At 40.3% G+C, this 15,274-nt stretch overlaps 1 protein-coding gene across 1 annotated transcript in view; it reads left to right on the top strand.

Annotated features, from left to right (window-relative positions):
* Window positions 1-15,274, top strand: part of LOC120296887 (protein TANC2-like) — a 97,299-nt gene that overhangs the window by 57,751 nt on the left and 24,274 nt on the right. Inside the window, exon 5 of the mRNA XM_039318925.1 lies at window positions 1,446-1,571. Within this exon, the coding sequence (XP_039174859.1) occupies window positions 1,446-1,571 (126 nt within the window). The remainder of the gene's footprint in view (window positions 1-1,445; window positions 1,572-15,274) is intronic.

The following is a 15,274-nucleotide window of genomic DNA, read 5'->3' as shown; positions in this document are numbered from 1 at the left end:
CTCTGTGGCCAGCCATTAGCTGCTAACAACCAAAGAACAAAAGCTTCAATTAGCACATTGTAAAGAGCATGGAACTGGGTGAGAATATTGATCCTTTCTTTATTATTTTACAATTCAGTTTCTTGGGAAAGGCTCCCAAGAAGCTAAAAACCTCCGTATGTGAAGTGGCATTTTAAATTTTTTATGGAGGACAGAAATAGACAGTACTGAAATGAAAGTTATACAAAGCTACAGTTTTGATAAAATTGAGAACTATGATAATAGTTAAGATTTTCTCTTTGGAAAAAAATCATTGAGGTGAAATATAAGAAAGTGGAGGATGACTATGCCAGCTCTTTCTAAAATCAACAATGATCTCCTTTGTTTTATTAACATTCAAAACCATTTTATTGCATCAGTCCACAAAAGCCTTCACCTCTTTCCTATAAGCATCTTCATTATCATCCCAGATAGGACCCACCACTGCCGTATCATCTGCATACTTCACAATAAGATTCATAGCAGACTTAGCATAGCAATCATGGGTCATAAGGTGAACAGTATCAGACTCAAAACAGCCCTGTGGGGAACCCGTACTCAAAAAGATGGAATTGGAAACTTTTCTTCCAACTTGAACAACATGGCCACTTATCCAACCTCCCATCTATATGCAGACTCATGACCATATCAAATAAGGCCAATGGCCTTTGTATGATCTGCAAACTTCAGAACTTTTAACAGAGGGTTCTCTTGAGGTGAATCATTAGTATATAGAGAAAAGAGCAACAGAAAGAGCACCCAGCCCCGAGGGGCATCTGTATTAACTACCTATTAGATGTGATTTTTCCCTAGCCTCACCTGTTGCTTCTATCTGTCAAAAAGCTGATTATCCAGCTACAAATATGAGCAGGTATAATGAGCAGATACAAGCAGTGGATGGTCATAAATCAAAGACTACCTGTACTAATGGAATGTAATCAGGGCTACAGTAAAATTTTATAGTAAGCATTAAATGTTATTTTTAAAATACTAAGCATATCTGAGCTTTGAAAAATCTTACAGTGGAGCAAAATATATTCAAATTTAGTTCCCATTTATTATCTGTGTTATTGTTTTCTGTAATAAATTGATATTTTTTCTGGTGAAAGGTATTAAAACAGAATGTTTAAAATTTTTGAATTAAGATCAAAAATCATACACAGTTAAGCTTCCTTTTTTCCCCTTTTCTTCAGATTATTTGACCAGGTTTTAATTCTCTTGATTTTAAACATTTGTCTAAAATGAATGAATATAAATGTTTTAAGCAAATTAATGTGAGACTGTAATTTACAAAATTTTACAAATACGAGTTGCATAATTAGAGCTATATTCAAAATAAAGGCAATATGTAGTATCAGATTTAAGAGGCTTAATTTATATTTTATATAACGTATTTATGAATATATCTGATTACTTTTTCTGGACAGCCACCAGCTCAGCCCACTTGGAAGATCTAGCTTACTTAGATGAACAGAGGCATGCTCCTCTGCGAACATCTCTCAGGATGCCTCGTCAGAGTATGGCTGGTACTCGCACACAACAGGATCTAAGAGGTAAAGATCATGTGATTCATGTATATTCAAGCTTTCATCAACTCCTTTACCAATACAGATTTTAAAAACTTTTGAAAATACAGGTAATCTCTGAGTTATGAGCGTTCACTTAGTGCTTGTTTGAAGTTACATGATAAGTGCCCCCTAGTGTTTACGAGCAACTCCCAAAATTACGAATATTGCAGCGCCACAGCAGTTGTTCACCCTATTCCACCACCAGCACCATCCTGCTCCCCATAACTGCTTCCCCCTCCCATTCTGCTGCACCGGACTCACTTAGCTTGCAAAAATCATCTTTGCCGCTGTTTCCCCTCTCTGCTGTTTTGAGGGAGAGGAGAGTCAATGGAAACTCCTGTGTATCGCGCGAATTCAGGCACCCATCCTCTTTTGCAGAGAATGGGTGCCTGAACTCTAGTGAGATCACAGACCTCAGAAACTTTGATATTCGGGGTGAAAAGTGTTTGAATATACCTATATATTCCCCTGCCCAACTCCTTTCCGCCACCGCCAGAACACTTTTTAACCAGAGGGAGACCTTGGGGAGGTTGAAAGTTCCTTCTGGCTACAGATGGGGTGTTTTGAAATGGAGCGTTTCAAAGTGCCCCATTTTCAGCCAAACGAAGCTTCCAGTCTCCCCAAAGTCTCCGTATAGCTAAAAAGTGTTTGAGCATCTATCGAGTGCTTTGAAACGCTCCATTTTGCTTTTCAGTCACTAAACCCCCCATGGCCTTCCCCAACCTGAGATACCTCATGTGCACTTAACGAACTGTGCATTCGCCCACACATTGTATTAGCGAATGAGTGAGCAAAAGCAGGAAGTGATCTCGTTCAAAGTATAAGATTCACTCCCACAAATTCTTCAGTTATGAATGGAATGGGCAGGCTCCATTACATTCATAACTCAAGGACCACCTGTATGTTCTTCCACTGTGTAACAGCAATCTCCTCACCAAATCTGTCTTTTTTTAATTGAAAAGTTTTATACAATATACATCCCAAGACCCACCCACCCCTACCCCCCCTACCTCACTTCCCAGAGCTGAGTACAGGGTTACAAATAAACAATCAAACTCTAAAAAACATTGCCCAACTATACAAGTAACCAAGTCCATAACACACTTTAACTCCCTTATAACATAAATATAAACAAATTAAAAATAAACATAATAATATAAACAAATCAATATTGTTAAACCATACTAAAACTAATAAAAATTAAAAAAGAAACTATTAATAATACTCTAAAGTTTACTCATAGGCTAAATGAAACTTTTTAATCCCATATTTATTCTGAATATAATCTATCCATCTTCTCCAAACCAAAATACATCTTTCTTGTGAGTGATCCTTCAAGTAAGCAGAAATTTTTGCCATTTCTTCTAAATTTGACACCTTAAGCGTCCAGTCTTCTATAGTAGGCAAAGAATCTTTCTTCCAATATTGCCCTACTAATAACCTTGCAGTTGTTATAAAATTCAACATCAAATTAGTTTTTTAGCATCACAATCTACAATAACACCCAACAAAAATAGTTGTGGCGTGAACTTTATCTTTCTTTTAAAAATCTTTTGAATGCCCCACCAAATCTTAATCCAAAAAGCTTTTATATTTCTACAAGCCCATCAAATATGAAAATAGGTTGCATCCAAGCTACCACATCTCCAGCATTTGGACTGTAAATTGGGATACATATAAGACAGCTTTTTGGGATCCAAATGCCACCTATAAAATATTTTATAACAATTTTCTCTTAAATTTTGAACCTGAGTAAATTTTACATTTCTAACCCAAATTACCTCCCATGTATCCAATGAAATCGGTTCTTGAATATTTTGAGCCCATTTTATCATACAATCTTTAACTAAATCCATTTCAGAATCCAATTCTATTAAAACATTATAAATTCTCTTTATGTGGGCTCGATTTGAATCTTTAATCTGTTCTACCAAATTCTCATCCCCTAAAGTAATACCAACCTTTTGATCTAAGCTCCACCTAACCAACAATTGGTTATACTGAAACCAAGACTGCACAATATTTTCTTGCTTTAACTCAACTAAAGATTTTAATTGCCATCAAATCTGTCTTAATAAATACTGAAAACTGAATTTAGCATCCTTAATATAAAACATAAACACTATTATAGATCCACTCTCCAGAAGGCATTTGGGGAAGAAATGGGATGGACTTATGTCTAAGATATATGTGCTGTATGGGAAAAGGAAGTTATGGGGTTTGTTCTTCTTTATGGTGCATGATTTTAAATCCCATTACTTAGCAAATTGAAAGTGGTTCAGAGTCTTCAGATTAGAATGACAAGAAATGTGAGTAAATAAAAGCATAATAAATAGTAAGCAGGATACTAAAGTGGAGATACTGAGACTGAAGGATGAAATGGAATCCTTCATACTCTAACTCACAGCTACTATGACTTGGTTTCCAATTTCCTTTGCTGCTTTCTGAACTAGGTAGGAACTAAAACAATGGTGGGATTTAAATATGTGAACAACCAGTTCTCTGTGTGGATGCCGCTTCCAGAAGTCCATTCTGGACCTGGGCAACAAAAATTAGCTACTGGTTCTGCTGAAAAGGTGCGAACTGGCTGAATCCCACCATTGAACTAAAAGGATATAAGAAGGTTAGGACTAGGTTGGGGCAGTAGTGTTTTTCTTTTTAGAGACACAACTACTAATTGTTCTGAGATGAGAGAATACTCTTGTTCTGCAGGGAGATTCCTAGAAGAATTAATCCTCGATAAGCCTTTCTGGTAGGGTAAGATATTTATGATTCGTTGCACAGTCAACCAGACTGGGTTTGGTACTTTTGTCTCCTTATGAATCCTTTCCAAAGACATGGGATAGACAGATCTTGATATTTAATGACGTTACAGATATTCAGAGGATGGAAGCTGTTTTGAATAAAAGCTGTTCTTTTGCAATTGACTGATGGTGAATTTGTTAGTACCGATGATGTTCAAGAGATGCTCCAGTTGTTTTGGGATTGCACCCAAATTACTATTGGATACTACCTTTGCTTGCTTTTGCCACAATCGTTCTATGTCTTTGTATTTTGTTATTTTCTTCTTTGTTATCTTCTTCTATTTTGCTAGTTCCAGGTGCTGCCATATCCACTACCCAGACATTTTTGTATTTTTCATCAACAATTGTTAAGGCTGGTGTGATATGTGACAGGTACATAGGCGTCACTTACTGTTTTTGTATGCATTAGTTCTTAAGACTTAGTCTTGTGCAGCCAGTCTAGGTCTATTTCTTCAACTTTCCTGCTTTTAACCATTGCCAGCTCTTGTTATTATCTGCTTTCCCTGCTATTTTTTAATGTACTTGCCATGTGGTGCTTTGTCTTACCATGCCTCCATTCTATTCTTCATTTGCTCTTTCTTGTAGGCCAGTTTAGTCTTTCCAGTAGTCAGTAAGCCTTCCTAGTATACTAACTTCAGTGTATCTTCTTCACTGTCCTGTTAGATATTCTTCCTAAGCACTTTTAGTCTTCAACTATCTGATGTACTTGCAACATTCCACATCCACCTATTAGCCTTGGTAGGTAGTCTGTCAGTGTTGCTACAAGGATGAAGAGCATGATTCATTGTCCTTATTTTTCTGGTCTTCCTATCCATTGCTTTTAGTTCAACATGAGTCCATTCCACTATTTCAGCTGTGTATCTAATGACTGGAATTGCCCAGGTGTTGATCGCCTTGATGGTATTTCCTCCATTGAGTTTGAACTTTAAAATCTTCTTCATTCTCTTGATGTATTCACCTCTAATCTTTTTCTTGACTTCAGTGTGCTTGTCAGCTTAGAAGATACCCAGGTATTTGTAGTAATCATCTTCATCCAGACTCTTTTTTTTAAAGTTTTTTATTTATAATACAATTAAAAAAAGAAAACATTGGACATGACGTAACCTTCCAGTTTGAACATTTCTATCAAATTATTTCTCTTCTTACATTCAATTCTTTATCTCTGTAAATACATATTAATTTTTTATACAATACTTAATACATTTTGTCTATTTGCTAACCTAAGATTATGTATAGTTCCATCTTGCGCTAATCTATAACCCCAATAGTCCTCCTCGATTCCCACCAATAGTAGAATTTATCCCAGATTTCAAAATATTCTGATCCACTTTTATCTTTCAGTTCCATCGTAAGCCTGTCCATTTCAGCACAAGATAGTATTTTATGCTGTATCTCTTCATCTGAAGGAGTTTCTTTGTTCTTCCATTTTTGCGCAAACGCCAGTCTAGCAGCGGTCAAAATGTGCAACATCAAGTAGACTATCCCCTTATCATATTTCTCTGTGGTTATGCCCAGTAAAAAGAGTTCAGGTTTTAGCTCTATCTCCAACATTAATATTTCTTTCAGCTATTTTCTTATCCTATTCCAATAATCAGAGGCTTTAGGACAGTGGTTCTCAACCTTTCTAATGCCGCGACCCCATAATACAGTTCCCCAACCACTTATACATCATCTCCTCTCACTCTTCTGGGCTTCTTTGTACTTCCTTCCTTGGAAATCCTCCAGCAGGTTCTTTTGCCCCGGATCACTTCCACTGAATCATCAGGATTGCTGTCAGGATTACTTTTCACTGGATCTATCACATCTCTGTCCTGCTGTTTCGCTGCTGTCTTTCAGCCAGCTGTCGGCTGTCATTTCTTCGTGGCCACCATTATGGCCGGCTCCTTCCTCCGCTCGACTTTTCCAAGGTTTCTCCTGAGTTCGTTGGTCCTGGCCGCCACCAGATATCGCTCCTCAGGACAGTTGCTAGTAAATAGGTAATTGGCCTATAGTTTCCTAGTGTTGTCCCTTTTGATGGATCTTTCATTAGCCAGATGTTGGCCACTCCTCAATTTCACTTTCTTGTAGTATGTTGTCAAACTGCTTAGGAACAAGTGAGTATAGACCAGTTAGAAGTTTCAACCAAAAACCATGCAGTTCATTTTCAGTTCTAATAAGTTCAAAATTTCCATGTATCTAGGCAGCCCTTTGGGTATTACTCCAAGAGCTAATATTACTATTGGTACTATTTGCAATATCAATTAACCAGACTTTTTTCTCTTCCACAGTGATGACAAGCATATTCTGGGCTAGATGTTGATGTCAGGGTTCCGACTAATGGACCCAAACAAATCAGAACTCCGAGGCTTGAAGTTTCCTCAATGAACATGTTTATTGGATACATAATATCGGCACAGTCAAAAGTGAAACCAATTCTAAACTTTTCCCCCAGGAAGTCAATGTAATTAAATGTAATATTTCCCTCCCCCTAAATATAATATTTCCCTTCCCTCAATATGCTATTGATCATGCTACTCAATGAAGACAATTGGTGGGCTTCGTGACAGTTCTTCTTTCCACCTTTCAGGACCTGTTAGAATGACCTTACTTCCCACAGGATATTGCTCTGTGTTTAGTCTAGCAATCTTTTCAGTTTCTTCCACCACTTCCTCCCAACCTGTGTGGCAACTGAGAATAACAAAGATGGCTTCAGCCAGGTTCATTTCAGAACTTGACAGTTGGACTCCCCTAAAGAGAAAGAAGTTCCTGGAAAATAACCATAGATACATATAAATGTTTTACTAATTTTCTACTCTATTGCCTGGAGTTTCCCTAAGTTTTTGGGGGTGTCTATCATGAAATTTCTATATTGATCTATCAGCCTTTACATCTCTACCCCTTACCCAGGTAGCTGCTGACAAAAGATAACCTTTCCATTGAACTAGGTGCTGTAATTTCCCTTTATATAGTCTAGAATTGAGAATCTATTTTATTTCATAATGGGTGTCACCCTCCACCATAATAGGACCTGGAGCTATTTGGGATACTGGCTTCAATGTCGATTCTATAACTGGTTTCAACAAACTGCAATAAAAAAACTGGATGTATCTTCCCTAAGAGTCATGGGAGTTTTAGCTCCACTATCATGGGGTGTATGTTTTTACAATGGGGAAAGTACCGATGAATTTAGGTCCCAGTTTTTTACATGGTAGTTTTAATCTTAGGTATTTGGTTGAGACTTTCTCTCCTATATGAAATGGTTTCTGGGGGGACTACCTCTTATCTGCTTGCTCTTTTTGAATCTTTGTTGCTTTGGCTAAGGCACTTTTGATGTTTGCCCAAGCGTTTTATAGCAAGCTCACCCACTTAGTCAGTGTTTGTGAGGGGGGGGGGTTCTTGGGGATATTCAGGCATGGGAACAAATTCCCTGCCAAGAGTATTTTAAAAGGAGTAAGTCCAGTACTGATATGTACAGTATTGTTGTATGCCACTTTAGCAAAAGGCAGAAGGTCTTCTCAGTTAGTTTGCGGATAGTTAACATAGCATCTCAGGTATCATTCCATCATTTCATTCGCTCATTCAGCAGCTCCATTCGTACTTAGATGAAAAGCTGAGGTGAGTCTCTGGGTGGATCAGATCACAGCTCCATTCATACTCGGATAAAAGCTGAGCTGAGTCCCTGGGTGGATCCGATCAGTTTCATGAACTCCCTCCAGAATTTTGCTGTAAACTGATCTCCTCGGTCCGATATAATTCTTCTTGGTGCCCCGTAGAGTCAGTAGATACGTTTTAAAAATAGCTTTGCCAGTTTCTGGGTGGAAGGGAGACCAGAACAGGCTATAAAATGAGCCTGCTTTGAGAAAAGGTCAATAACAGTCCAAATTATTGTATTTCCACTATTTTCAGGGAACTCTACAATGAAATCCATTGCAATTTCTTCCTGTGGCCGGGATGGGTCCGCTACCTATAGTAACAGCCCAGGGGGCTTCCTAGGTCTTTTTTTTTTCTTAGCTGCACAGATTGCACAGTTCATAATATAGCTTTTTTATCCCTGATCTTACCAAGTATAAAGTCTTTAAAAACCCAAAGTGACCGGCTTGCTTGGCATCATGCCTTTGTTGCAGGGCTTAGACACTGAGAGTGCTAGGAGGGTATACCTTGGAGCCTTTCCAGGCTAATTCATCTCTATATGTCAACCCTTGTCTGTTGTCTCTGAACCAGGGGTCAGCTTTCAGTTTGGTCTTAATTTTCTGGGTCAAGCTGATGTTGGGACTGGTGGATTGCTTTCAAGTTTGGTGTCTAATGGTCACTTGATAGGCCTTTTGTGGTGAAGGAATGATAACATTGACCTCTTCATTGCTGTGGCATTGTACTGTGGCATTCTGGATAAGGTGTCAGATAGGAAATTCTTTCCTCCAGGAATGTACTTTAAAGAGAAGTTGAAATTATTGAGATATTGCGCCCATTGAACCTGCTTGGGAGATAATTTCCACAAGGTTCTAAGTGCCTCAAGGTTTTTATGGTCAGTCAACACTTCAAATGGTATGTTACTCCCCTTTAGGAAATGACGCCAGGTTAGCAATGCCCATCGAACAGCAAACACTTCCTTCTCTCATACAGCCCATTGCCGTTCTGTGTCAGTGAGTTTTCTGGAAATCTACATGCATGGTTGTAGGTCTCCCTTGCTGTTTTTTTGAAGAAGAACTGCACCCACTGCAACAACACTAGCATCTGCTTGGATGATAAACTCTTTCTCAGGGTTAGGATTTTTGAGGACTGGCTCTCCTGTGAACAACCTTTTAAGTTGTTTGAAAGCTGCTTGGTATTCCATAGTCCATCTTAAAGGTTGATGAGATTTTGTCCACCCTTTGCCCTTTTTAACGGTTCAATAATTGGTAGGGCTATTTTTTCAAGGAGGGGATGAACTGCCAGTAAAAGTTAGCAAATCCCAAAAAGCTCTGCAGTTGCTTGCGAGTATGAGGAGGTTGCCATTCCAGAAAGTGTTTGACTTTTTCTGGGTCCATCTCCACTCCTTCGTTTGAGATTCAGTGCCCTAGGTAGTCAAGGCAGGTTTGGCGGAACTCACATTTAGATAGTTTAGTGTAAAGGTTTGCCTTTAATAATTTTTTGAGAACTTTGCGATCCAATTTGACATGTTCTTCTATCATTTTTGTAAAGATGAGGATGTCTAAGGTAAACTAAGACCCCTTTGTATAGATGTTCAAATAGCATTTATTAACTGCATGGCCTCACACTGAATTGGAAACTCCCCAGCAGGCAATTAAAGGTGGTTTTTCCATTTATCTCCTTCCTTAATTCTTACTCGGTAGTAAGCTTCCCGCAGGTCCAGCTTAGTGAAAATGTTTCCCTTAGCCAGGTAAGCTAACATGTCTTTCATAAGAGGGAATGGATACATGTTTTCCATGCTGACAGCATTTAAGCCTTTCAGCGCACAGTCTCGATGTTTCCGCTTTCTTCTCTTTGAATAGCATGGGGTCAGCCACCATGATTTAGCTGGCTGGATGAAAATCATAGCCAGGTTTTTGTCAATGTATTCTCTTAGTTCGTTCATCTCCCTGGGGGTCATGGATTACACTTTTGGCTTAGGGAGTTTCACTTCTGGCAGGATCCAAGTGGCTCAGTGAGGGGGAAGCATATCACACTCTTCCTTACTGAACACCTCAGCCAGATCTCGGTATTCCTTGGGAATGAGTTGGATCCATGGTAATTGCTCTGATGCGAGTTTCAAAGGCTCATTTGGCCCATTTTCTAATTCAGTGGAGGTGGCTTTCCTCTCCTGATCATTATGAGTAGGAGGAAGAAGGCACCTCATTTTCCCACAATATGGTAGGGCATCACTTATCAAGCCAGCCCAGCCCCAGGATTATGGTTTTGGTCACAAACCAGATAATTTCCCAATATTGTCCCATTTCCAGTTGCACCGGTTCATTTAGGTGCATTGCAGATGATCCTCCAATTAAAGACCCATCAATCTGCTCAAACTTCATTGTTTGACTCGGATCCCTAGTTTAAGCATGTTGGGAGATTGATAAGTATCGGGTGCAGTTTGAATTTATTAGGACTTCTATTTCTGCCTGGACCCCAGTTTTAGGCACTGTAAATTTAGCAGGGAATGGCAAAGGGAACGTTGGCTTGACTTATTGGATCATTCTTGCCTTTGTCATTGCTGTCATAGGGGGCTGGTAGTTGATTGCATTCAACTGGAGTTCTCTCACCTGTGGGGGGGGGAGGAGATCTCGACAGCTTGGTTCTGATGTACCCAGCTCGATTTTTCTCGACCTCTCTTTTTAGCCTTCCTCAGCTTAGTTGTGGTGGTAGGGGTGCTTTTCAGCTGGGGAGCCAGCACTAGGCATTCAGCAACCCGATGTCCTTGCTGGCGGCACCTGAAGCATTTAATAGGGGGGCTAGTAGGAGCTCTGGGAGAGCTGGCTAATGAAGTTGATGCTGAACGTCCGAACTGGCATCTTTTCTAGCTTCACCTTAGCTTTGTTTTGAGAACACTGAGCTTCTTGTAGCACTTAAGTTCAGTGTCCAGTATCATTACCATCCAGTACCACTCGCAGATTTGCTCAGGAATTCCCCTGTAGGTGTATATCTGAAACAGGTTATGGTCCAAGCCCTCCTTAAAGCAATGGATTAACAATCGCTCCGGCCACTTTGGAACTCTCGAACAAACTCATTTGCTAGTCAACCTCTCTGCTTTAGATTGCATATCTCCATTTTGGCTTGCAGAGCCTGGGACTTGTCTTCAAAGTAGACCACAACTACTATTTGATAAGATAAAAAAATGTGGGTTAGACAGCATCACTACCAGATGCATTTATAGCTGGCTGTTCTGTCCCAGCCTATGTGAGTTCTTGTTGTGCTCACAAGGAGAAACCCCTCTTCCAAGAAACAGGCAGAAATCGCAAGAAAAACCAATCCCTTTTATTCTCACAGACCTGAGTCAATGTCCAAGGCAAACAAATACAGAAACTCGATCCTCAATACGAATGGTTGTCTTTGGCAACCAGCACCTCCCACACTTTCCCTTTTATAATTCAGCCAAGGCGTTGCTTCCTAATGCCTTCTCCTTTGCCTTTGCAGCTGCCCCTTTGCATTCCTCTGTCCCACTCACTTCTGCACATTCGTGCATCCGGGATTTGTCCCAACTGTTCTTCACCACTGTCGAACTCAGGCTCCCAGCACAGCTGTGTCTCAGCCCGAGCATGATTAGAGGGGCCAGGCTCCTCGTCCGACAGTAAGTCTTGGAGCTCCTCAGAGCCGTCCTCTGACTCTAATGTCACTCCAGGCCCCTCCTCCTCATCCGAGTCCTCAGACTCAGCTGCTGGATCCATTGGCTGGCGAGGAATCACAACACTGGCTGACCATCAGATTTGCAGACGACACCAAGCTGGCAGGAATAGCCAACACTCCAGAAGATAGGCTTAAGATACAGAAGGATCTTGACAGACTTGAACATTGGGTGCTATCTCTAACAAAATGAAATTCATTTCAATAGTGAAAAAAGTAAGGTTCTACATTTAGGCAAGAAAAACCAAATGCACAGGTGTAGTATAGGTGGTACCTTGCCAATAGTAACAACTGTGAGAGGGATCTCGGAGTCCTAGTGGACAATCACTTAAATATAAGTGAGCAGTGTGCTGCAGCTGCCAAAAAAGCCAACACACTGCTAGGCTGCATTAACAGAAGGAGAGAATCAAGATCATGTGAAGTGTTCATACCACTTTACAATGTCTTGGTAAAACCACACTTGCAATACTGCATCCAGTTTTGATCACCATGATATAAAAAAAATGTTGAGACTCTAGAACAGTGGTTCTCAATCTTTTTAATGCCGTGACCCCCAACCGGTCGTAAGTCGAGGACTACTCAACCGGTCGTAAGTTGAGGACCACTCAACTGGTGCAGCACCGTTTGCAGAATGGGACTTTTGGCGGGCTCAGCAGGGCAGAGACAGCCTGGACAATTCCTATTGGCTTTTGAAAGCCAATAGAATTAGACTCTATTCAAGAGAGTCTGTTCTATTGGCTTTCAAAAGCCAATAGAATAAAAAGCACAGCTAAGGAAAAGGGGAAGCAAATGGCGGACTGAGTTGTTTGGCGACCCCCGTGAAATGGTCGTTCGACCCCAAATGAGGTCCCGACCCACAGGTTGAGAACCACTGCTCTAGAAAGAGTACAGAGAAGAGCAACAAAGATGATTAGGGGACTGGAGGCTAAAACATATAAGGAACAGTTGCTGAAATTGGGTATCAAGTTATTCTCCAAAGCACCTGAAGGCAAGACAAGAAGCAACGGATGGAAACTAACCAAAGAGAGAAGCAACCTAGAACTAAGGAGACATTTCCTGACAGTTGGAACAATTAATCAGTGGAGCAACCTGCCTCTAGAATAGACTTGTCAAACACAAAGCCCGGGGGCTGGATGCGGCCCGCGAAGTGGTTTCATGTGGCCCGCAAGCCATCCTGGAAACAGTGAGGGAACGGCCCCCGCTGCCTTGGCCCTGGCTGGCCGGGAGCCAATGTACAATTTTGTGGTGGCCATCTATGCTGAAACACATTCAGTCTTAGCTCCACAAGGCCGTCTAGAAACAGCGAGGAACCAGTCCCTGCTGCGTCGGCCCCGCCTCTGGGTGCATGCTGGTGAAGTGCATGCAAAAGGCGGCCTTACTAGGAACTGCTTCCATCCTGCGACGATATCTGTAATACCATCAAACATCCACATCTGCCTATCCCAGGTCCTGGGTAAGGACTCGATAGGTAGACAAAATGCCAAATCCAGTCTGAACATCTGGCTGACTGTGTGATGATCCGTAATAATAATAATAATAATAATAATAATAATAATAATAATAATAACAACAACAACAACAACAACAACAACAATAATAATAATAATAATATCATCTGCCTCTTAGTTCTTCCAGAAAAAGATCTATGTTCCCTAGTTCTGGTGCGTCCTCATTGCAAAGACTGATCATCCACTCTGCAGCCTCCCCTTCTAGGTTGGCTACCATTGCGTTCACCATCATCCTCTCGTCGGGGTAGGCAGGAGCGTAGCAGTCTAGATGAGCCCACACCTGGTTCATGAAAAAGACAGCTTATCTGGGTCCCTGTCAAGCATGGTTCTGATTGGCGGTGGGTCTTGTCAGGGTAGAGGTGCCAACCAGGATGCTGGTACTGGGCTGTGGCTGAGGTTGAGCCCATCTCTGGAATCCTCTTGGCTACCCCACTAGGCTCGTGGCTTGCTGTTGGCTCTGCGGGCTTCGCCTGGGACCTGGGCTCCATGCTGGTGCTGGTCTGGGAGGTGGGTCATGATGACTGGACTTGGGCTCCGACAGGCGAGGAGCAGTTGACTTGTCCTAACCTAGGCTCCAGCTGAGACCTCATACCTCGCAATTAGGGTCACTTCTCTGATTTCCATTTGGTCGAACTTCTCCTTCAGTCTTTTGACTGAATGTTCACAGTGTTGGTGTGTTCACAGTGTTCAAAGTGTTCACAGTGATGGTGGAGGCACTTGGAACTGTGAATCTTAAGCTGGAAGATTGGGTTCAACAGATCCCAGGAAAAACATTAGAGCTCTGTGCCCAAAAGAGCGCAGCACAGAACCCTCAACTTCCCAGACCTCTGATAAAAGACCCAAGATTGAGATGCATATCATCCATAAGGGTGAGAAGGGGTTTATATATAAAAACATTACACTAGTAATAATTAATACAAATAAAGAAGTTACTTCTAATCTTTATCACAAATTTGGTAGCTATTCATCTCCTGTAAAGTTACAAACAGATATCTCTTGTCTCCATAACCCATTCCTTATCTATAAACAAATCCATAAGACATCAACTTTTAAAATCTGGGATTAGCAAAACATCTGTAACGGGTTGCCAGAGTTTCATACAAGCATGTTTTATTTTAATTTTGATGAAATAAACCAACTTCATATTCCTTCCTTTTACTGCTAAAAATCTTAATATTGTTATAGGATTTGCTCTCCTTCAATTCTTCTTTGCTCATCAAATAGGCTTCTTTGAGACTTTAAAAAATCTCTTTGGTAAATTCAATAAAAACATTATCCAATCCATTATCTTGTTTTATTATTTGCATTTCCACTTTAATTTTTAAAACTTCAGTCAGCTTCTTTGGTATATACACTAAAACATCTGGTTTAATCCATACTTTTTTAATCCGGTATTTCTGGTTTCACTAATTCCATATCAAACAAGATTTGTTTCACATCTTTGATTTCTTCATTAACATCCTTTAAACATAGTCTATCCACAGAAGCAGACATCATTACTATTCTTATTGATATTCTGGCTACTGCTCCATTTTTCTAATATTTCCTTTAACATTATAATATTTTGTGAAATTTTTTAATCACAATCCTAATCAAAACCAAAGGCAGTTTTTTTTCTTTTTGCCTTCTATAGCACTTGCCCCAAAAGGGTTATATGAATGATTTTATCCTCCAGATATCTGACAGATTAGCTGCAGCAACCCAATATCTGTTCCTATGGGCCCTCCTTTGTTAAAAGGGTTTATATTACTTTAAACAGGGCTCTAGAAGACAGACTTAAGATGCATTATAATATTGCTTTTTTACTGCTCTTCACTAAGTAAGCTTTTATCCATGTTCAATCAAATTTACTCCTTACCTTTAGTCAGTGTCACTTTAGACATTTTCTGTATTGCATACAGTAATCTCTGGCTTACTCAGTAAATGAAGAATTCCCCCAGGATCATAGGGAGAAGCTGCTCAGGTGCAATTCTATCTAAGGTTCCTATACCTGGAGCCAACTAAGATCTCAGCAGAATTCCCCATCAAAATCTTAGGAAAAGCCATTGAAAATTGGAATTTATTTATTATTTAATATGCTGCC

This window comes from Crotalus tigris, unplaced genomic scaffold, assembly GCF_016545835.1.
Source record: "Crotalus tigris isolate CLP2741 ecotype Arizona unplaced genomic scaffold, ASM1654583v1 scf7180000021661.140332, whole genome shotgun sequence".
NCBI classification, from domain to species: Eukaryota; Metazoa; Chordata; class Lepidosauria; order Squamata; family Viperidae; genus Crotalus; species Crotalus tigris.
This window is presented reverse-complemented; position numbering and strand designations above follow the sequence as displayed.